A 24,588-nucleotide genomic window follows, 5' to 3' on the forward strand; every position below is an offset into this window, starting at 1 on the left:
TCTTAACATCCAGTCTGAATCGACCCACCTCTAGTTTTAATCCATTCCCTCTAGTCCTACCATTACCTGACATCCTAAGAAGTCCCTCACCAGCTGTCTTGTAGGCCCCCTTAAGATACTGGTAGGCCACTGTAAGATCTCCTCGGAGCCTTCTTTTCTCCAGACTGAACAACCCCAACTCTCTCAGTCTGTCCTCATAGGAGAGGTGCTCCACCTCTCTGAAATGACTGGAAGAAGTTAGACATTTTCCAGAAGGTGGGGCATGTCAGGAAAGAATGAGGTCCCATGGGCCAAATTGCACCAGGGCATTATGGCATTGGTTGAGACTATTTATGTAATCTGTGTTCAAGTTTCAAGGACAAACTCCAGCTGCTCCGTCACCTCTTCAAGTCACATCTTTTAATATAGTCTGTGATCTTTAAAAGTCAGAGTTAAAAGTAAGCACTTGAATTATTGTCTAGGGTTTTCAGGTATATTGGACACCTAAGATGTCCCATGGTAGGAAACAGTTATCCTCTGAGTTTACTCTGCAGCACTCAAGTATAACACCCGAGGAAAGGTCATACATTCCACAACAGAGTTTGCTTTTTTAATTTCCAAGTGCGAATAATTTTCTTTCTTTGTAACTTTAAAACATCAACTCAGTCTTACTATTATGGGATAGACTGCTTTCCCCCTAAATGATGTGTCCTTCCTTACATGACACGTATGTGACATGGAAGCAGAAAGTTTATATTGACCTTCATTGGTTCAGCATCGCAGCCAGCTCCATTCTGGCAGCTCCTCTATCCCCTGAGCCATGCAGAGGCCAAATCTGAACTTCTGGTTCTATTTACACCCTGATTTCAAAATGGATATTTGTCCCGGCTCTTTTTTGAACCCTTCTTTTTGTTCATAATTGTGAAAAGCAAAAGAGGAAACAAAATTCAAGCAATACTTCTTGTGAAGGAAAGAAAAAGGAACTGAGAAAATGAGAGGATGAAGCAGAGCAATGAAACAGATGCTTGGCATCTGGCCACGGTGGAATGAACTCTCTCCACACTGAATTCTGTATTTTTCTTAAGCTGAAAAATAATTAACTTCTAGAGCAGCAGGTTCAGAGAGCCCTGAATGTGGTGATCGAGGCAATTAGCCCCTATCAGAGCCATTGTTTCAAGCTCTCTGAAAAGTCAGCTGAGTATTATTAGTTAGCCCTTTGCAGTTAGATGAGCCAGACAACTTCTTTTCAAAAACAGAGTTGACATTCCGGAGCACTTTTCTGTGACAGGGTGAATTCAGTAGCAAACTCCAGTCACGGCATGTGTGAGGTCTTAATTATGATATTTATAAAGCCGGGAGAAGAGAAGAAGTACTTCTTTTTCAGACACTGCTGACAACCCTCTCCAGTCATTGGTTATTTGGGATCCTCTTTTCTTATCATCTTTTCCCCCAGTGCTCCGGGTGTGACAGGTTTGCTGAAGCACAGTGACACACAGTAGCTTCACTAAGGCTCCTTTGCATTCTTTTCTCAGGTTCTTTAAGAATGATGTGTAAAATATACGTAGGATATCTCCTACAAGGAAGAACAGATGACTTAATTTCCATCAGCTCAGCAGAATTTATAACTTTGACAATTTCTGCCCGCATGTAATCCACTGTCTCCATCCTTCAAAACATGATAAAACAAGTGAGCCTTTTGCTTTGTTCTGGAGTTTTACCTCTTTCAGAGGAGTGGAGGCTTCACAGCAAAGGACATTTCATTGGGAAGCACCTCAGCATCATAGTCCAAATGCCATAAACCCCAAAAGAGAAGTTCTTCACTCATGATGCCTTAGAAATTAAATCCTTCAGGTAGCTTTGTTGGTTACGTGGTTACTCTTCCTGAGGCAGAGCTGTTGGTTCACAGAGAATGGCATGGATAGAAACATGAACATCCGAAAAACATTTCAACAGTCCTGCTTCCTGACTGCCCTACGGCTGAATCTCTTTCAGTCATGTAATTTTTTCTCTCCAGCCAGCCACAAACGTAGTTATTTTGTACAGAAGCTTGCAGTTCTGTGTGCTTGGTCTGGCTTTGTGCATGAACATACAAAATGTTAATTACTGTGGGAGACATTCACCCTGCAGCATTGCAGCAAGGGACTTGGAGAGCATTTTTGAGATCTAGGTACAGAAGAACTCTGAAGTGTACATAGATATGTGCAACAGCAAAATATTTAAGAGTGCTATGAGGAAACAGGCGAAGAAGGAACAAACTATGTTACTGGTTGTTCAGGCTGGCGATTGTATTTTAGATTGCTTCCCTGTTCGTTACCCAATTGACTTCTTCTCAGTGATCAGGTGTTTTAACTACATTATATGTTTACTTTATAGCAGGAGAAGATATACAGGCTAAATCAAAACAAGTTTGTATTAGTCATGTTTTGCTCAAATTTCATGTACTACTCCAAGACAGTGTGCTGCAAAGACTTTAATATTCTGCTAGCATTCTGCAGTATATACTATATAAAAAGTGGTAAGGAATTTTGCTGGATATTTTAATAGTAAGCAACATGTATGGTACTTTCTAGTCAATCTGAAATCAGCTTTTACTTTCCCTGTGCTCAAGCAACTGTGTCCTTTGTAATAGTCAGGAAAACTTTCTGAGCTTTCATAAAACGCATTTATTTTAGGAGACTTTTTCTCTTAGCAGCGAAGGAAACTCGTACTAACCTAAAAGACAGATATGATTCTGGTTAAAGAACTGTTAAATTACTCATGTGGTAGCATAGTTTTTTTAGTTACTGAAACTGGTCTTTGAACAAAAGTTTCTTAAAACTTTGAGACTGGTGAAAATAGAGAGTTCACTTAACTCCTTGACCAGAGTAATTGTGTACAGGTATGTAATCAAAAGGCACCCTGGAGCTAAACTGTTGGAACACTTTACTGGCAATGTGTCTTTTCTTTTGTTAACAATGTAGAAGTTCTCTGTCCTTAACAAATATGCAGTTTTAATTTTTTTCTAATTCACCTGAGAAGAAGTCAAATACAGAGTAGCATCTGTAGGCTTTCATGTCCTAATTTTAGCTGTAGTGCTATGATAGACATTAAAACAATAATGGAAAAAGAAAAAAACTTTCCAGTACTGTTTGAGCCATACTCCATATACGTTTCTTTTCCTCATTCAACAGAATTCCCCTCAGCCTTTCTCTCTTCTTCAAGTAGAAAACCAAGAGTAAGGTGAAAAATGATAATTTATTTTTTTTTTCAGACCGGAGCATAATGCCCTTTTTATGAATAACAGAATAACTCATTGTTTACCTTCAGAATTCAGAGCTAAAAATTTTCTAAAACAGTTTTCCACTGCCATTGCCATAAAGCTGGGGGCAAAACTGTTTGCTACACCTAATAGTCATTAAACTGGACCAGGGAATGTTCTCGGGCTCAGGACCTCAACCATCTCTACGGCATAAATTGTTAGAACGGTCCCTGGGATGATTTTGTCTTGAGCCAAACTTACCTGGCAACACCAAGGCATGGTTTTGGATGTAGCTTGAGCCAAGGACCATTTTAACAGGTACTCTGGATGCAGCCACCTTGTCTTGGAATAAAAGTGTTTAATTATATACACATGGGCTATTCCATGGTAGTTAGCCTTTGGTACAAGAGAAAAGTCCTAGGTGGGTTTCATTTTCAAGTACCCTCTAAGGGTTCTTAAGGGGTTTTCAACACCTAGAAATTCTTAAAGACATATCTGTGTTAGTAAGCATCGCTGCTCTGGGGGCTTAGATGAAAGCTTGTCATTTGAAGTGCACAAAAATAATGGCATAAATTTTTTTGAGAATTGTTCTTCCTTAACAGAACAGTGACGCTAACTGCATGGAATGGTATGCAAAAAGGCCCAGTGAATTCGTTGCAAGACTTAGAAAAAATTCCAAGATCATAGCAGTGGAGACAAACCAAACTTCTTCAAGGGAAAGAAGAATTAGCTGTTCCTTCAAATTGCATCAGTCGGTCAAGTCTTTGTATAAGCCAAATCCATCTGAATCTATGTCTCTCATATTGTGGGAGGTCTGGTCAGGTGGCCAGGGAAGGATAGGGCTGGCTGCCTGCATAAATTAGGAATATTATTTTGACTGTGGACTGGTTTAGCAGCCACAAATCACCAGAACATAGATATGACCTTTTTGTCTATCCACGATGACAAGTGAAAAGGCTGACAGAGGGGCTGCTTTGCCACATGTATACCACCTGGAGATTTCCTCTCCTTGGGGACCTCCCTTCAGGCAGGGAGGTGGACACAACAGTTTGTCCACATCCTTGTGAGAAGCACCTTGCAGCAAAATCTGCTGCCTTTTTCTTCTGTGTTCATTGTGAGAGTTGTAATCCTTCAATATTTCACATGTTTGGGGTCTCAGGCAATAAGAAAACCAGCTACTTCGCTGATCTGTAACAGCCTTAAGAGGTTTTCCCCACACACCTAAGTCTAAATGTTTTATAGACAGCTTGCCAATTTGACCACAGAATTCCTTGGCGAATGTCAGCTATTTGCCAAAGGATAATATTTCCTGCAGCAGTTAACAGAGTTTGTTCAGCTGAATAAAAAAAAAATTTACAGCCCACCCTATTTCATTCTTTCTTGCTCTGAGCCATTTCTATCCTTGTTATTTCTGCAGCACTGGTAAAAGTGTATAACACCTTCTTTAATACTTAAAAACTTTGTTCTGTCTGTTTGTTAATTTCATTGAAGTTGCAGTTTACAACACCGTGACCACCACAGCATTTGCAGCCTGGTTTTGCTGTGTTTTTGTTTGATAGCATTATAACAACCGTTGACCACAAGATGGCAAGGTTTCTTCACTTTTCTGTGATGAGAAACCTGTTTTAGGAAAACGGGAAGGAATGCAACAAACTGAGAACGGATGAAAGGAGGAAATACACATAACTCCTCTTGCTACACCCGGATTTCCAGTCTCGTGAGTGAGCAGAGAAATATAATGGCTTTATTAATGATGAAATTACATGATGACATTTATTTTACTGACAAGAATTTGTGAACATCACAAAAAAAATAGTACACACATTGCTCTTAACAGATGCTAAGTTTTTATTCAAATTTAATCAGTTCTTAGAATAGAAGTGCTAAGACAATAATAACAGACTCTTTGGAGCTACACATATGTAAGATTCATACAATGTATACATTGCATTTCAGCAACAAGAGTTCCTTTGGTTTGCACAGAAACAAGTGATCAATTGATTGCAAAATCAATGAGAGAAGGAGGGAGGCTTTGCAGCTCTGGGATTCTACAAAAATATTATTTTTTTTTATTTTTACCTTAAAATGTAGGGAGGGGTTGATAACTCCTTGATCCTTCTTTTTTTTCCTATTACGTATCTATTTTTTATTAATATTTAAGAGTATAACAGTTGAATCTAGCATGTTCTTGGCTGGAAAGAAAATGGTGAAGAATGTCATTAATTTAAACAACTTTTTCATTGATTTTGAGATCCTTTCATGATGGGATCATTTAGAAACTGTTGAATCGTTTCCAAAATATATTTTTCTACCCTAAGATTTGTGATTTGACTAGTAACTGACACAAACTGTGTAGGTAGCAGTCATCAAGGAGTTTATCTTAAATTCTCTCTTGCTATGTCACAGTTACAGGGACTTTTCCTTTGCACTTCACTCAGATTTAATTCTTCATTTTTAAAATTCATTCTCTCGTATGTTGTCTATACTACCCATTGATTAGCTATTTTTCTTTGCAAAAATCCATAACCATGGGAAGGTATACTGATATTTTTTCCTCTGAAAGACAGATTATAGTTTTGTGTGGTTTCCTTTGGGAACAGAATTATGATATGCCATTAAGACTCCACTGACGCAGCTCATGCAGTGAAATGTGTCCCTGTTTCCCACCACCACTGCTTTTCAGAACATTTGCTAAAGAAACACTTAAACTTTTATATATTTTATTGATTCTCATTTATGAAATAGCAATTAATAGCTCCAGCCTGTTCACCAATCAAGCCTAGGAGCAGACAGTTCTGCTGCCGCTAGAGGCCAGCCAGTTTTGTTCAGTGCCTCCCTCTTCACAAGATCCACGCTCACTACTGCACGCTCTGAACTCTGCATTAATAGAGGTGGTCACTGATCTCAGTAATGCACTCGGAGAGATGGAGAAGGTTCCCCTCCAGTGCACAGTGCTATCATGTAGGGTGGACATTAATCTAAAAATCTGTGTCATTGCACTCAAAAGTCTGAGAAGCAATGGAAGCACAGTGGAAAAACTAGAAAAGATAAAAAAGATAAAAATACTGTGGAGAGGGAAATTAACTTTCCCCCTTTTTTTTTCTGCACATCTCTTGAAGTATGTTACAGGTATCTGTTGTGTCTCAGTTTTGTTAACTTGTGGTTACTGTAAATTAAAAAGTGTTAAGTTATAAACTGGCTTTTAGAACTGATGCTATCAAAAAAAAAGGCCAAAGGTTCAGATAGAGTCCCTGTAAAAGTAATAAAGAATATTTATTACAGAATATTTTAAGAATATTTATTAAAGAATATTTATTTAAAGCATATTAAACTTTCCAGTGTGCTTGGTTTCTTCAGCATTTTAAAGAAAACTTAGTTTTCACATCAAGCTCTCACCAAGGAGATATTTACCTTGAACTCCCTGATAAACAGCTTGATGCAAAGCTAAGTGAAGCTCATTCAAAAACTCACGCTTGTATCAATGGGATATGCACCTGGAGCTTAGTACATAAGGCTGTGCTATTCTTTCAGGCTTTTAATTTAATGATACATTTGCCTATTGCTGGTAACCCTGTATCCTCGAGAAAGAAGTCTTGCCTCAAATGAGGCAATTTTTTCTGGTCTACTGTAATTATTCTACAAATCACCTGCTGTAAGTAAGATTGGTTGAATGGGCTCTGATTTCAAGCATTCATGTACAGTTTCTGTGGAAATCAACATGTGATGTGGGGGGATACAGGAAGATAAATATGTTTTAAAGATGGAGTCTAAAATCTGGTCTTCAGCCCTGACTGATCTGTTTTTCAGACCCCTTAGGAGGTAACTTCTGTACTGGTCTCTCTCTTTCCCACTATTTCACCTTGTAAGCATTTTTGAACTTTCCCCACATCTGCCATAGTACCTCTCATGAAAATGCCCACAATGCTCCACTGAAAAGACATCCCAGCGGTGTTTCTTGCGCATAACTAGGTAACTGCAGATCAAGAACATATCTTACTGTCTTGAGATTCAGAACTGCTCTTTAAAGGCAGCAAGGATTTCACTTTGTAGTGAAAACATGCTTTGAAAGACCTGCACTTGTCACCAACTGTCTTTGCCTTTTCCATTTGTTTCCTGAGAGACATTATCTTCCATTTCACGAAAGTGTACCCGTCAGTGCAGTTGCTGTGATATTTCAGTCTTGTTCAAGTCTCTCTGTGCAAATGCTTATGTTTTCAGTTCAAAATACAACCGAGTTGCCTATTCCTCTTATCTTCAACAGAATATTGAACTTGCTTTTTGTCCCCCGAATCAGGGAGTGTTCTGGGATACCAGTGTAATTGTTCTTCCCAAGATTAGCAGGGGAACTTGCTGTTATCATCAGAACCAATATATTTCCTACACATCATGCTAAGTCTCTCGGACAAGCTGTAAATCTGAGCAAATTTAAGCATCTCCCAGGGCTATTACCAGGCTCACAGTTGTCTGAAATTCTCCACTCCAATAATCAATTAATTTTTCTTTACGTTTAACTGTTTCTATCACAAGTTTTTATTTCCCTGCTTCTAACACTTTTTTCAACTATGACTTCTAAAGAAAAAGAAAAAGTACTAGTAATGGGAATTTTACCTCTACTCTGTATGAGATGGGAAGAAGAGAAGGAGTTCTCTGTTTCTTGGGGTTCCTCTGAAATGATTGCATAGAAATCTGACCATGCCAGATCTGTTTAAAAATTCTGGTGAGCTGCCTCAGAGTTTGAACAACAATAAAAAATATATCTTTGCTGGTTTTGTCCTAATGCTTGACAGGCAACTGCTCTGTACATCTCTTTTTTTTCCAGTATGTGTTGTCCAATTTTTTGATACTGGAAAATGCAATGTTTGCATTTTACACCTTCCCACATTGAGGTGCCACCTTAAGATGATAGACCTTTTCAACTGTAGTGTGATTAAAAGCCAAGATCTTCCTTAGATGTAAAGGGTTTTCAACTCAAAACCATCAGGTCAGAGTAAACAACTGTAATGTCAAATTACAACCCCAGGGCATAATTTGAGCATATTCATTTGACCTTAAGCAACCTTGTCATACTGAATCCCCAGCTGGCTACTATAGAGAATTACTTTTTCCCTACTATATATTAAATGCCTACTTTAGTTTATAATATAACTCAAAGATTTTCATATAGCAGCTTTTTTTCTCATTTGAATGCACTAAGAACCACCGTTCTCTAAGCATCTTCATTTGTAATGTATGACAGCAATACAAACAAGTAGCTCTACTGAAAAACCCTCCATGCCCACAAAGAACAACACAAAGTTTTAAAAAGCAAGTGGAATTAATCACAGTTATAATTCCAACAAGCAATTTCTGATTACATCGAGAACCACAGGCACAAAGCTCAGAAGAACTTGCTTCTGGAGGAACTTATTACTTTGGGAGTTGCGGTGGAAGCCTGTGTCAGCATATGGCACAGGAGACGTGGCTGTGAGACTGAAGTGGTCCTCAGAGCAAGAGTCTGGAGATTTAAATTTAAATATTTTATTCTTTTTAAGTTTTTCCTTAAAGTGCCATAGCTAAAAGTCACTCCCTCCATCTTGTATTAAAAACCCTTGTGATACGGGGTCTGTCCCATCACTTGTGTGTTACCGATGTAGTTTCATGCTCTCTTTTCCAAAGGTGAAATTCAAGCAGATTACAAAAGCAAACTTTGTTTTGTCACATTTTGATTTGTTGAAGTGTGCTATTTGTGAAATAAAGACATTTCCTTCAAAAACAAATAATAAAAAAAAAGGTGTTTCATGAGGGGGAAGGAAGGGAAATCAGGAAGAAATATTGCTGGGGAGACTGACTGTTATTTAACAAAGCCACAGAAGTGTCAGCAGGAGAAATTTAGAAAGTCTGACTGGGGAACCTGCATAACAAGCTGAAAGCTGGGTTGATTTTCCTGGAGATACTTGGCTGAGACACTGAGCGTTTGTTGGTTTTTTGAGCACCCTCAAGCTCAGGTCTTAGCCTGGAGTTCATGTAATGTCCAGGTCCTCTGGACCATTTGAGTCTACACAGAATCTGGGAGTCCCTGCACCTTCAGGGCCTCAGAGACAATAAGCAAAAGAAACTAAACTGTAGGAATACACCCCAAGGAAGATACCACCTGCATTTGAGGAGTTGTACAGGCAGCAGTGAATTATGATTAACTGAAATAGACTTTCTCAAAGCAGTACTCCCTGTTGATCTGAACTGCTGAAGGCAAAATGCCTTGGGCATTTGCCTTTCGGCAAAATTTAACTAAACTTTGATAACCAAAACAGATGTTCTGCCTCATGCCATCTTCTCCAGGATGTTACCAGTGCTCCTCTCTTTCTCTCTGGATCATCACTTTCAACAGTTTCCCCTTGCATTCACATAGTTTCTCTGATTCTCCATAGGATCTCATGCTTATATTTTAACATTTGGTACTTGAGACTACTGTTATGTAGAGTTTTCTCGAGCATGCTGGTTTATTTGATTCTTTATGGATATTGAATCTGCACGTGGAAATCCCATTCCATGCATATTTCCCAGCTTGGAGCAAACTTATGATTATTTTTTTTTTTTCATTTTTATAATGGACCATAGAAAATTGAGGAAAAATATTACAGAAGATTCAAGTTTTACATGTTTGGCTATATAAAATATTTCCCAGTCCAAGTTGTTAGACAAGAAAGGAGCAACAGTAACAGAACAAATGAAAGACAGAGACTAGGAATTTCTTATTGCAACTGTAATGATCGAAACATGGTATGTATAAGAAAAGCAATAGATTTGCAAAATATTAGTGAGAGGGAAAAAAAAGCCAAGTTTGCTGGTGGCTGTGCAGCTGCCAGACAAATACTTAAAGCTACATAAGAAGAATTTTCTGTGAGAAACAAACTGACAAAATAGTATTTTGTATCAATTTTGATAATAGAAATAAGTATCTAATCACTGAAAGAATATGCATGAATATGAATGACATTTCACAGTCAAAACCGGGAAAAAAATGAACTCACTTCGTGACCACAAGTGGTCCTATCTATCTTGGCCATTCTGGCACATCTGTGTAACAGATAGAAATGACAGCTTAAGGTAAAGAAGGAAGAAATTTTTTGGTGCTCGGGTTGAAAAGCAGCCTCAACTGGCAGAAGAATGAACACAACATACCATCTCTAGGAAGAGAAGGCCAAATGTGCAAAATAATCTGCTGTAGAGCACTGAGCATTGAAAATGCCTGGGTGATTTTGTACAACAGGCCACGAGCCACAGCTTAAAAAAGACATCACACAAGTACAAACAAAATAGCCAATGGTCAATTGCATGTAGTTTAGAGGGAAATCACCTTCCACCTTACTTTCTTTTTGGTTGATTTGCCTTAGGTTCTTATTATCATGTTCAGAGTACAAATGCCTCATATTCCAGACTTTGAAGCTTACTGAAGTGCAATGCATTGCTAATCTGGGTAGGACATTATGAATACCTTGGTAATAAGTCTCTATAATGATCTGCAATCTGTCAATGTAAAGAACTTGAAATTTAAGTAAGAACGTTACCTTCTTGGTCACGACTGGGTTTTGATTTAGAATATCTTAAATTTGCAATTCATGTCTCCATTTCAAATACATTTCCATTTTTCAGATAAATATTAAATCGTCTTTTGACTTTTACATCCATTTGAACAAAGGAGTTTGTTCGCTCATCCACATTGATCACTTTAAAATAATGGTTAGGTGGGCCTATTCCACCTATGTTCTATCAGTTTCTTTGTGTAAGTTATCATACAGATATCTTACACAAAAGATAGGATGGTCCAAATTTAGCACGGGCTAACTGTCTGTGCCTTCCAGTTTTTTACAGATTAGGTACAAGTAACATATAGAATCAAGGTGGTGCTTGGAGCTTGGAAGAAGTATACTTTTTTATATAGCATCTGGCTCTGACATTGGTCTGATACAAGTAATATTGCATACAAAAAAGAAGATAATTAGTAAAGTATCCATTTATTTAAATTACTTAACATGTATTGGGAGAGACTGAGCACTTTTCTTGTTCAGGTGGTTGGGATGTTTTTCGATGTTAATGGTGCCTTTGAAGACAAATTCATATATTTGTTTTAAATTGCTATATTTTTAAGTTGGATTATTATGAAATGCTGCCAAGACTTCTAGTGAGGTAAGACATTAAAATGCAATGACGTTTTTGTTGAGGTGGAATGGATGGACCTCAATGTATAATAAGCTCTGATTAAAATGTTTCAATAGGTGTCATTTCCTTTAAAATGCTAAAAACCTTTTTTTTAATGATCTATAACTTTGCAAAACAAGAAAATATGCTTGCATTATGAAAGGAGCTTTTAAAGCTGTATTTGTCATTATGTCAATTTAATTCTACTTTCCCTTGCAATATTTTATTTTGCTTAACATGTGATGCTCAACATTTGCCAGTGTCTCAAGACAGATCCTAGATCTTGTTTTAAGGGTATGTCCCTTTATAGGTACAATTACTGAGGGGACTCCTAAATGCTTCTTCATTTAAATTTAGACATCTATTTTTCAGCAGTTTTCTAAAGGGCTGCACACTATTCTATTCTAGTGCAGTCATCCTTGGAAATACTGACCCCATTGAAAATTCAAGACTGCTTCCAATAAGATGCTTCTACCAAAAGATAAAATATTGGACAGTGAAATGGCATCATTAGACATATGTTTAGCCAGAGATACCATTTACAGATCAAATTTATCCCTTGATTTATAGGATTAGGGTATTAAGTTCACTGAATTGGAAATTAAGAATTGTGAGCCAAATGTTCAGTTAATTTAAATTAAAATAATTTTGATGACTTTCTTGGATTTATGCTGCATAGTGTAGAACCCACCATCCATGGATGCAGGTGACTAAGTTATATAATAACATCAAATTTACAACAACTGAAATTTTGACAATTTTCTTCATCTTGAACCCATTTATAAAAAATGCTGCTTTCTTGAACCTCACTGTGTGTTTTCTGTATATATATAAGAAACATAATCCTATTTCCCCTTCCACAAGTTAGGTGTTCTAAAGGTTATTAATTTGTTGTTATTCAGAAGTGATTCCTCTATTAACATTTGAAAAATAATTTCACTAACATTTATTAGTCTGAATGAGGACTGCTCAATAGACCTTTGTCTTCCTAGACTCTTTAAAAATGTTAATCTCTCAAAATAATTGTCACATGTTCTGCTGCTGTCAGAACAGCGTGCGTTTGTGGCACTGTTCCGCAGGGAGGGATTTAACTGTGGGAAAAATTTTCAAAAATCCACTTGCTAGGATTGTATTTCTACACTGGACCCTTCCATCCAGTGTATTGATTTCCAACACCTCACCTTCTCATTTGGTCACATCCACTAGATTTTGACTGCTGTTCAAAGTATTCAGCTATAGAGCGTTGTCAAAAGCCATATGAAACTCTGAAGAGAAATATTTCACTGTATTTTGGTTTTCTGGTCCACAGCATAGCTTGGATAAAGTGTAATGTTTTCTGCAATTATTTTTATATCAGCTAACCTTACCTCAGTTTTTCACATCAATTTATTTTTGCATTTACTAAAAGTCACTGAAAATGTCAGTCATCGTTTTCATTGTGTGTGTTTCAGTTTAAAGTTGCACCAAATTGATTTCATCGTATATGTGACATGATCTTGCATTTCTTCTGCTTTGCCTTTTCCAAGCACCCAGGAATGTTTGCCAGATAAAATCAGTCTGCTTGCTCCATGGGAAAATCTGACAGCGTAATTGCTTTTTCATTTAGTCTTTTGCCAATCTCAGATGAAGCCCTTAAATCACAGCGAAAGTGTCAAACCACCAGGAAAGGTGACTGAGGCTAAGCTCAATGCCAATCAGAAAAACAAACCAAAATCTTCTTGTGTTCATTTCTTCTAGCATTTGATTCCAAGTTCAGCAGGACCTTTCTTCTCCAAATCCCATTTTCTTAAATATTTGGGTCATCAGTACTGTATTCCTACAAAATAAATAATTTTCAGGGCTCAAGTCTTTGTTTTGTGAGGGGAATAGTCAGTTTGGGATTTATAAGATAGTAAAATTGCAAGGTACAGGTTTTCATTTGTCAAAACATAAACTGAATCCAGACTGGCTTGAGTCTGCATTCCAAACAATAATGTGGAGGTGGCCTTACATGAGAGATTTTGACTTACTGTAAAATCTGGACCATACAGAGCATTTTCTTATTGTGTGTAAAAAAACCCTGAGGATTAAGGTTTTGTCTGATTTTAATTAGCCTCCCACAAAGTTTAATGTTCTTGTCATACTTCAGAGCAAATGTTCTCATTTTAGTGTAGTCTAATTGTAATTCTCCTTTCTGTAAATCGTTGTTCTGAGGGAGGAAAGAAACCCTTTTTGAGAGGAATTGTTCTTATTTTTCTCTTTTAGAAGTCAATGTAGTCAACACTTATGACGAATCTCGTGCACGCTTCTGAAGCTACCTTACTGTTTCAGTAAAGACATGGGGGAGCTATGTGTCCAGTGAAACACTATTTAATCTGGATCCTATGAATATTTATTTTAAAATAACTTTTTTTATATTTTATATTCTTTTTATATTCTAAGACATGAGCAGGGATTTCAGTCTAAAGATAAATGGTGAGTAATAACGCTGCCTTTCTTGAATCCTTCTCCTATTTTGCTGCAGCATCACAGAGGATTTTTCTTATCTGTAAAGCCAAGATTCATTTAAAAATATAAGCATCTTTTGTCTGGTCTAGCTGAACCAAGAAACGAAATTTTCAAGAATGGAAGTGATCTGGGGACAGATTTTTCAAAAATTACTTTGGATGTCCCTATGGTTTTGGTATCTTCTCTGAACAGACAATCTCCAGAAGCTGCTATTCTCATCCTATCTGAAATTGGTTTACCCTTTCAAGGTGCCATAGAACAAAGAATAGAAAACTTTGCATGTAAATTCTTCAATCGCTATGATTTTAGGCTATCTCCTCTACTGTACTGACATTTCAGTTTGTCTTCAGGTCATTGAGAACACACTTCTGTTGTCTGGCTTTCAGTGTCTCATTAAAAGAGTTGCTACTTGCTTTTTCAGTAATTAAGTTAATTCACAGTATGATCTGATATTTAGTAATAAAACATAAAGGTAAGAAGTGCTAGCCTTCCCAAGCTCCTCTCAATTCTTGTGGTTTTGAAACATCCCTGAATAGAGAAATTTGATTTGGAAGTACTTTATCATGCAAAAGTGTATTCTGATGCCCTTTATTACTAACAATGATTCTTGCATTTCTATAAATTGTTAGGTTTCTAGCTATTAGCAATAACTTTTTAAATGCAAAATGTGTTTCAAAGGTTTGATATCCTTTTCTAAAATGGGTAAACAACATATTCAAAGCTTTTCAATGGAAAAACAGAGATTCTGATATAGCTATTTTGCTATAATACCAGTCTTGATTAAAAACTAATTTTTAACTTAAAACAAAACCACAGAATTTGTCTTCCTGCAATCATAGTGAAAATATACCGTTTCTATACAGGATACCATTGACTCAGAAATTGGCTTTTATGCAGTTGTAATGTTTAGAGAAGTTGCTGTATAGCTGATATACTCTAAAAACTGGATCTATGAATTCAGTTGGCTCAAAACATCTGTAATCCTACCATAGGCATGCAGCCTTGTTTAGACTAGGGAAAAGGTGCCTCCTCCCCATCCATCCACCAGTCTAATTAAGACACTACATCAGATGCATTAATAATCTTAATTTAGTAACTTCTTGTTAGCACTTTCCCCACCTTGCCACACCACATAGGCACATGCACAGGAGCCCCCCCCAAAAAACCCAACAAACCCCAAAGTAGGAGCAATAGTGAAGTTGGAGTCACACTAGTATTTTGCACAGAGTTAACAGAGTTAGTTCAAAGGATGTTTTTGTATGTGTGCTGATAGCATTACACCCTTCAGCATGGTCTGGTGGTGAATTGATATAATACAGCTTTTTCCATCACTCCAAAAATCAATCTTCTGCTTCTACTTCTCATCTCTGTTATAGGCCTTATTCTCCCTCTCAAGCCAGCCATTACGCTGATTGATTATGAGTAAAATTGTCTTGAGTCCTACACACTGAGAAAGAAAGACCCCATGTAATGAGAAAAGAAAGTAGAACATTTTCAGCTTTCTCTTGATTGTTGTTATAAAAGCATTAGTCTGAAGTGAAAGGTTGAAGCAGCAGCTGTTCATTGGCTGTACCATAAAACATCATCAGTTTGCATTGCTGTGAGCCCTAAATTGACATTTTAAGTGCCTCATTTGTTCACAAGAGATTCTTTCTCAAGCTCTCCCTGTTCTGCTTTGTAGACAAAGTGAGGCAACGTTCACTAGACTGAAGAACTGAAAATGCATTTTGAGTGTGTATTAATGCTGTTTCAATAAAAATACAAAAAACTTTAAAATAGGGTCTCAGTGCAATGGTGATGATAGCAAATGGTTCCTTCAAATGGCTATCTCTGAAAAACCTGTTTGAGATGTTTGAGTACTTCTGAGCCCTTAAGTGGAATCAAGATACATGATTTTGAGGTGTATTTTTGCAATGTTCTTGGGTTATGCAAGAATGGATTCTGTTCTGAAGGTTTGTCCCATTAAATTTAGCATGCTGAAGTGTCTCATCAGTGTGATAATTAAAAGGAATGTGAAAAGGAAAACAGGGCAGCATTGAATTGCACGTCACTCTAATCAAATTGAAACGGATATCATCTGTTTGCAGAATATGACACAGTGAGTGTAATTTCCATTAAAAACAACTCTTTATATTGAAGTGGACTGATTTTGTTACTTAAGCAGAATCAAGATAGAGTGATAGAAAAAGCTGTCTTAAATCTCTCATGAAAGCTGACCAACATTCAGAACTTTGTTTCTCTAGAAATGATATGTATGAACATTTTTTATTAAATCCACAATTGAGCACTTGCTAGTTTATTAAAAGCTTAAATATATTTTTTTAATTCAATAGAGCTGCTTTTGCTTCACATCTGGTATTTGTCCACCCTTTTATATTTGCAGTATCATATAAGATCTACCAACTCTGAGATGATAGAAACGGGTGCCTGCTACAGGGATCACAAATTATTTCAGAGTTAGCATCAACAAGGAAGAAAAAGTTTCTGTTGCTTCATGACTTTCTGGCAGTTTTCCACTAGGATTAAAAATTTACCGACTGGGTAAAAACTATCACATTTCGAAATGCTAAATCTAGACTCATGACCTAGGCTAATGAAATTCTTAATGTGCTACTAACCAATGCAGATAAAAGTTGTTACCCTAAATGTGATAGTCATTTTTCTAGAGGTTTATATTAAAAGAATATGTTTCCAAGTACATGATTGTGTTTGTGTTGTATTTAGGAAAATCTGTGAACTGTAACTTTAGTATGCTGTGCAAAATATTAAAGATCATGATCATTGAAAGGATTACTGTAAGCTGATATATAGGGAAGCTTTTCTAGTAATATGGCTGATAAATTGAATTACTAAGAAATAGTTTAATTATTAGAAAAATGCAGACCACCTCTTTATACATCATTTTCATTTTGAGTTATATTAATGCAAATCCTGAAGAAAACATGTTTCTGAGTGGAATTTTGGTTTATATTTGGAAAATAATTTGGGACACAAACCTTTGAATGCCTTTTAATGGAAGGGAAGTGTGTTTTAGTCTCATAATCAGAGAAGTCTGAAGAACATCTTTTAAGACACTCTCAGTTGTTAAACAAGTGTTGAGAAATAGCATGAAAGTAACTAAGAAGTACTGTTGTTGGATAGTGACAACATCATCAAGATGAAATAAAAGATGATGCAAACTCCTAGCCAAACTAGCAACCAAGCACGTAGCAGAACAAATGAAAACTTGTCAGGGCTAGATAAAACCTGGCTGAAATCAAATTAAAGATGAGATTAAAAGAAGCTAGGATTTAGTGAGAAGAAGCCAGGCGGGAAACAAACCAAACCAAACCAAACCAAAATGAAAACCCCACAACGTTAAAATTTCTCAAAACAGAGAGGAAACTAGTCAAGAACAAACTTGTGAAGAACTGAGATGGGTTAAGAAAGAAACTGATCTAAGATAGGAGGAACAAACTTGGACCTTACGGAGTGTGTAAAGCAAGTTAAAGGAGTCAGAATGGCATTCATCTGAGATTGATTCACCATTTTTCCACTTGCCAAAGCAGAAGGGAAGATCTGTTTTTCCACTGTAGAATCTATCATATAGAATATCTAACTCTGAGCCTGAAGTTAAACTGTTTTTTCAGACATTTCAGAGAGGAATATCTTAGTATACCTGGTTTAAAATAATAGCTAAATATGCCTCAGATGGAGGAACAGAAAGCCTGATGTTATTGCTACCAGTCTAAAGGGACCTGTACTTACTGTGCACAGTACTTTTTAAAAAAAGAAAGAGCTATCAGGCATTCATAACTTCATTATTCATTTTGAAACTGGGAACAGAATAGAATTGTCCAAGATTCACTCAAGGGCTATATCAGACAGTGTGAATAGTTAGGAGAGAGGTAGAGCTGGGAAAGTATCAAACCTCTCTAGACACCCTGTCAGTCTTTGGGACTGGGGAGAAAGTTGTGGAGAGTTTATTTGTGTAAAAACATCATTCTGAATTGCAAAGTGGAAGGTTCAGGCTTCCAGCATATCCATGTATTATAGCTCCTCTGAATCATATGTCACTTACCCAAATGTAATTGAGGACACAGTGCAATTCTGAAGGGTATCCATAATGTGTATTCAGAGGTCCCTGAGTTAGCAGACCAATGTCTGCTACTTGAATGAATTAGAGCAGGGTTCCACCATAGGTGACCTCATTCATTTCCAGTTGAAGAAGCCACTCCAGTGTCAAGAGCAAAAGTTGGTCTGACAGGATTCCCTAAAAGTAGGTATTGGACATTAGGTGCTTCACACTGGTTGGTGTAAATTCTCACCGTGTCATGCTAGTGTTCCTCTAGCATCCTCCACCAATATCAGGTAGGCTGAAGGAAAAATATAGACTGAATCTTGGATAGTATTGGACCTTAAGATGATTTCTATTTTATCTGAACGTATGGGATCATAAGTAAGGCTTGGAAGAAACTAGAAGTTTTCATCTTATCCATCTCCTAGGCAGGATCCTCTGAGATATCTAACCTATTCTAAAATCCTCCAGTGATACAGTTTTTAACACTTCTTAGGCAATGTAGAGCTACCCCTACAATAACAAAGTTATTTTCCAAACAATTAATTTAAATCTCTGTTGCTACTGTCTATGTCCATGACTGTTCTGACCTCCAGACAGAGAAAATGGCTTATTCACAAATTCTTCCCTTTTCTTTCTCTCTTTTTTTTCATTTATTTGTTTGTTTGTTTGTTTGCTTGTTTTGTTTGGTTGGTTTTGTGTGTGTGTTTGTGTCAGCCTTTCATGTATTTAAGAACTGTCATGAAATACCTCTACTTAGTTGTGGTTCTTGTCCTCATAATCTTTTGTGATTCTTTGCAATTCCTATCTTTACAAATAGTTAAAGATTTTACTTTCAGACAAGTGGATGTTGATTCTAACCTTACATTTGTAGGAAATAGCACTGTAAACTTTGGAAATTGTTAGTCACAGAAAAATACCCAAATGCTTTTTTAATGCTCATATTGGACCAATGTGAACGTGCTGTGAACAGGGCAAGGGACGCAACAAAGAACCGGTATGGACGCCCACCTGAGAAAGAAGGTGGCAGGCTTTGTTTCATCCCTCTGCGGTCATACCGCTAAATGATAATAGAGACATCTGATAAAAAGATCTTAGTCTAACGAGGGAGGCTTGACAGTGAATTCCTTAAAGATTAAAGATAAATGCTGGTATAACAATGAGACAAATGATGTTCTAGTGAGGAAGCTTCACTGAAAAAGAGAAAATTGCCTATGGTGAAAGTAGGACCAGTACCTTGTGGGCTTTCTCGTACTATCTAAAAAAGAATCTTTGTGGCGAAGTGTCATTACTGTCTGAGAAAGCTGAAGACAAGTAAAACAGTTCAGCAGAAATATAGGAGATAATAGAGACAAGAAAAGCCAAATAGTTTTCTAAAAGTCAAACTTCTCCAGAAAAAAATAATTTATTCTGATGTTTTTTCTAAGTTAGTAGATGATGGGAATGTTGTGAACGTAACAAATTTCAGTCTAATTGAACTTTTGATGAATACTTGACTTTTTCATGAAATCTTGCAAATTGTATATCCTTCTGGATAGGAATACTTAGGCAGAGTAAAAACTGGCTGAAGGAAAGGAAGACTTCTAAAACATTTTGACAGTCATTTTGGCTTGAGTAAAAGGATGTACTACTGATTTGAAAGTATCATGCTACATTATTTCTCTTTATACACATAATTTTTTATTACACACAATCAGCTGTGGATTGTGTACTAACAAATAGTTGCCTCTTCGAGGATATTTAAAAATTCTCAGTCATACATCTTATAATTATCTCTTTCCATATAATTCCTATTGCAATCAATCACAGGCCTGTGACAGACAGGATTTTCTCCTCTTCCCCACCTGGATTTTGGAGAATCTGTAGGGGTTCTCCTCCACATGTATCCACTGACTTGTGCAGGGTCAAGGCCTGAGAGTTCAGGTCAGGACCACTTTGAAACAATGACCGAAAGTATAAAAACATCAGACAATAATGCAAGTTATCAGAGAGGTCAAAATATAAACTCTTTGGGCCTGATTCCATTGCCTAAATATTTGCCTAAAGCCATTTAAGCTGGTTATGGCTTCAGTAGAGTACTCCAGAAGGTTGCAGATTTCATACAGATCCTGTGCCATATTTTCTGTCACTGTGTGGATGTCTCAAATCCCATGAATCATCAATAGATTACTAGACATAAAATTTTACACAGGTGAATCGAGCCCTTCAGTGTACGGGTAACATTTTAATAAAATTTTCCTTCTTTGGCACTCTCATCAGTCTTTATTTCTGGTCTACTTCAGGACGGCCAGCCAGCTTTCATGCCTCTTGAAAAGCACTTATGAAACTCTAACTTATACTTGTAAGCATGAGAAGTACAAATTTTACTCTTTCTTATTCTGCTTGCCACAGCATGTTGTAGTATCATAGCGGTGTAGGGGTATGATTTGGCCAATATTTTAAGCTCTGTCCTCATGATATCATAAAGGGAATATGTTATCATAAACCTGCCTTAATAGCTAAATGGCATTGCTTGGTAAAGTGATATTTATCTAATATAACACCATGTTAAAAAGCATTATTGTCAGATGATTGCCCAAATTTTTACCAGTAAAATGTGCACACGTGTCAAGTGTATAATTTTAATGCATCAATAATTGTATTAAGGAATGCTTGTTACTTGGAAGAGGTTAAATGTTAATCCCTACACATATCATGTATTTCAAGAAGAAAAACAATTCATATTCATAGATGTAATATTTTCTTAGTTGACATCATAAATAACCATAGTGGAAGCCTTAGAAGGATATTATCTAAGACTCTTTGGGTGTATTGAATTAAACACTGAGAGACAGAACATGCTTTAAGCCTCCCCCACCTTCCTTTTTTTTGTCTAAGATCTGCACATTAAAAATAAAATCAAGGATACAGCCCAGACTAAGTGTTTATTGATGAGTAATATGTGACATTCAAGTCAGCAGTTATATTTGTAAAATATCTCTATTTTTTATTTCCCTCTGCTTAGGAAACAGTTTGAGAAATTTATTGCAGCATTCAAAGAAAAACTCTTTATTGGGACCTGTAGGGTGGGAAGGAGAGAAAGGCTAGAGGTGATATGGGATGTGCAGACGTGGACATTATTAATTCTTTTACCACCAGCAATAATGAACTGATAAAATTAATTCCAACAGAGTGTTTTAAGAATATTTTAAACTTTTATAATAATTTAAAAAGATAAATCTTTGTAGAAAAGTCATAAGCTTAATGTGACTAGGGGATTTTTGTTGCAGAGACGTTCCATTCATTTCTTCCCACCTGACTAAGCTGAAAAGAAGCTGCATTTAAGCAGCCATATGCAAGATTCTGACTTTTCAAAAGCGGTAATAGTGTGAAAGTGAATTTTAAACTCCTCTAACAGCAAACAGTAACACAGAGAAACAGGAGGCTGAGGTGCCCACTCAAAGCTAGCCAGCACATTCAAGAACTTTTTTTGCAATTTTTTTTTTTATGAACAGACCAAAAATGATTCACCAAACACAGTGTATTTACATTATTTTTAGTAAATGCCTTTCACTGTACTGAAGAAGTAATCAGAGTCACAATTAACACAGAGTAAAACCAATAGACTGTTTTCAGGGATCACCAATTTAAAATAAATTAATTCCTGTCCCATGAAATTTCCATTTCGTTTATATTTTTATATTATACCATTACCAAGATATTTGCATACAAATACATTGTAGTAAGAGAATAATGTGCAACAGAACAATGGGAAAATATACATGTCATTGCATGTGTTATGTGTAATATAATATGGAGAGTTAGTAATATATGCCTTGGTTAAACACATGAGAAAAAACTACGAAAAATTAGCCATTAATGATAGGGAAAGGGAATGAGTTCTATAGTTAAGACCTAATGTGGGCTGAGGAAAAAGATTGAGGACATTTTATCAAATCAATTACAGAAGTAAAATTTGAACTGAACAATACAGATGAGAGCCTTCAGGTAGAGGTAGGAAAAGAGCAAGAAAAAGGAACGAAGATTACTAGGTGAAGCAGCAAATCTAAAGGGAGACCACAGATCTCTGTAGTCTGAGTCAGATCCCAGACCTGATTCTGCTGAAAATTAACTTACAGAAAAAAATAAAGCAGGAAAACTGGGGAGTTATCCTCTGTGCACGTAAATTACTGCAAAAATACTGACTTCAATGGATATAAACTGCACAATGCTGTTTGAGTACATGGCATGCAGGGTCTTTCTATACGGTACAGACATTTTGTCTGCCACTATGCTTAGCAATGACTTAGCCAAATTTTTTCCTTCCTGTCACTATTGATGTGCTTTGCAATTTCCCACCTTTCTGCTGACCTCCACAACAGAGATGGTGTTATTTCAACTGTGGCATTTTGAGACGACTGTAGTTGAAATACTAAATAAATCTAAAAAATGTATCCATTCCTTTCACTTTCTTCAGGCTACACTTTATCCTCAGCTATGCTGATAGAAATCCAAAGCAAATGAAAAGATACGTGGTCAGGTTTTGACAGAGGGAGGAAAAGTAGATGAATAGAGCCAATATAAAGAAAAGATTTCACTCCAGTAACTAGTGGTGTGCCAATGTGAGGCTATGTGAATACTGAACAACTCAAAGGAAAATTAAATGATGCACAGAGCTAAAAATGGTTATATTGGAGATATAAACAAATATCTGAGTGGGAAAAACGACAGAAAAAGTATAATTTAAGGGTAGGCACTTTGAGAGACATTCCTTTTAATTTTTTTTAGTGAAGAAAATAAATGCAGGTCAATGTTCTTAGATAATGGATGCTGCAAACTGTCCCTGTCTTTGAAAAGGATTGTTTTTTTACTTTCTGAAACATGATTGATCCATAGGCACCACATGTTAATTTTTTTTATGTCAGCTAAAGATATTCATTTTAGATTTCTTTGAGTAGTTTAGAGAGCTGTTGTCAATCTATGTGTTTTAAACAATAAGACTATTATTAGTTTTCAAGACATTTCAGTCACTATACTTATTATTTTTTGATTACTGCACCCTCTATCTCTAATCCGTTGACACTTCTGTATTTGGGGTATGTGGGATCAAGATCTCAAAAGACGAGGAGCACCTCAAAACATGAACTCCTTAAAACGTTTAGAAATACTTTCATACAATTTCATTGAAGGCAGATTTATTGCTGAATGAACTGGAATTTCCACCTCTTTCTGTCTCCATAGCCGCTATGGGCATCTTCTTTCTTGAATGTCGTCATGCCCTCATCTCCCCAACAAGGCAAAAATTTCTTCCCCTTTCCCCTGCTCCCTTTAGGAAGATGTCTGTATTCTTTGAAATGGTAACACATACATGTATGTGGAAGATCATACCATGCTGCCACTTTTGGTCTGGTGACCTCGTGATTCAACAGACTGGTGGGCAATGAAGTAGCTACAAAAACGAGAAATCAGCAGAATGTTGCTTAAATAGCTTTCCACAAATTAAATCATTATAAGGTAATGCAGAAGTAAACGTAGGCATGAAAAAAACCAATTGCATTTTATATGTTATATCCTGAAAAACCTATTCATGAGCTCAGACCTGCAGTGAGGATTTCATTGATCAACATATGTTGATTCTTTTTAACAGCAATTTTGCTTGAAAATCAAGCCCAAAATACTTTAATGTCCTCATGCGCCTAATTCTAAGACCTCTCAATGAAAAGTTCATTTTTATTAGTTTATGAGGTCATTTATGCAATTTTGGTTATACCAGGGCTTTTTCGAGGAATCTTGATGTCAGACTATCGAATAACACATTGCCCTGCTCTGCCTCATTACATGACTCTATATGCTTTCTGGATTTTATTAGCTTGTATCAAACACATTTGAAAAAATATGAAAATGAATATATTTTTTCTCTGAGCTTTGTAACAGAGAAAATAGTTAGAGCCGGTAGCATCTCCCCTGGATTTTAGGAGAATGGTATTACCCTGCCTTTCTCTGAGAGATTGCTGGTTACCTTCTGTCAGTGAGCAACTGTCTCACTGCAAAGCAGAAGCACGATCTCATCTCTTTTGTCTGTGTTCAAGGCAATTACTTCTTAGAAAGTGGAATTTCTTCAGAATGACTATGTACAAGAGCAAACGCAGAAACCAAAGATGTAAGTAAATTGTAAAGTTTTTTTAATGTTCTTACAGAGGAGGGAAAATAAATCTCCAGTTTCATTGAAAACCATGCTTTACTTTAACCTGCTCTAGTTAAATACCAGGAAAGCAGGAACAGTATTCCCTGCCAATTATCCCCCTGTATCTGTATGTTAAGTGCATGAAAGAGCTTTAAAATAAAAAATTATCATCTCACTTGTTACTATGGAAACCATCCGTAAGTGATTGCTTTATAATATCGACAAAGAAATAGAGATCTAATATAAGTTTAGTTCAGAACAGCATCCTTTATTCAGGGCTTAATGACTGGCTAGCTGTAGCCTTTGATTTGACAGGGCTGACTTGTTTTCACTTGGTGGACTTTTTAATGTGGTTCACTTCAGGGAGCCAGCGATGCCAGAACTTTAAGGGCAGTTATTTTATTTTCCTTCTCTACAAGTTTTAGAAGAATTGACTAGTTTGCCTAAGCCACAGAAACAGAAACTGGGAAGGAGGGAAGCATACCTGTG

At 36.6% G+C, this 24,588-nt stretch overlaps 1 protein-coding gene across 10 annotated transcripts in view; it reads left to right on the top strand.

The window, feature by feature from the left end:
* RALYL (RALY RNA binding protein like) overlaps positions 1 to 24,588 on the top strand; it is a 407,281-nt gene that overhangs the window by 259,472 nt on the left and 123,221 nt on the right. For 3 of the 10 annotated variants that reach the window (XM_074577358.1, XM_074577360.1, XM_074577362.1), the window contains exon 1: positions 23,939 to 24,075. The exons of the other annotated variants lie outside the window; for them this stretch is intronic. In XM_074577358.1, the coding sequence (XP_074433459.1) occupies positions 24,039 to 24,075 (37 nt within the window). In that variant the 5' untranslated portion in view covers positions 23,939 to 24,038. Of the gene's footprint in view, positions 1 to 23,938; positions 24,076 to 24,588 lie in introns of those variants that run through there. 10 annotated transcript variants of the gene reach the window in all.

This window comes from Larus michahellis, chromosome 2, assembly GCF_964199755.1.
Source record: "Larus michahellis chromosome 2, bLarMic1.1, whole genome shotgun sequence".
NCBI classification, from domain to species: Eukaryota; Metazoa; Chordata; class Aves; order Charadriiformes; family Laridae; genus Larus; species Larus michahellis.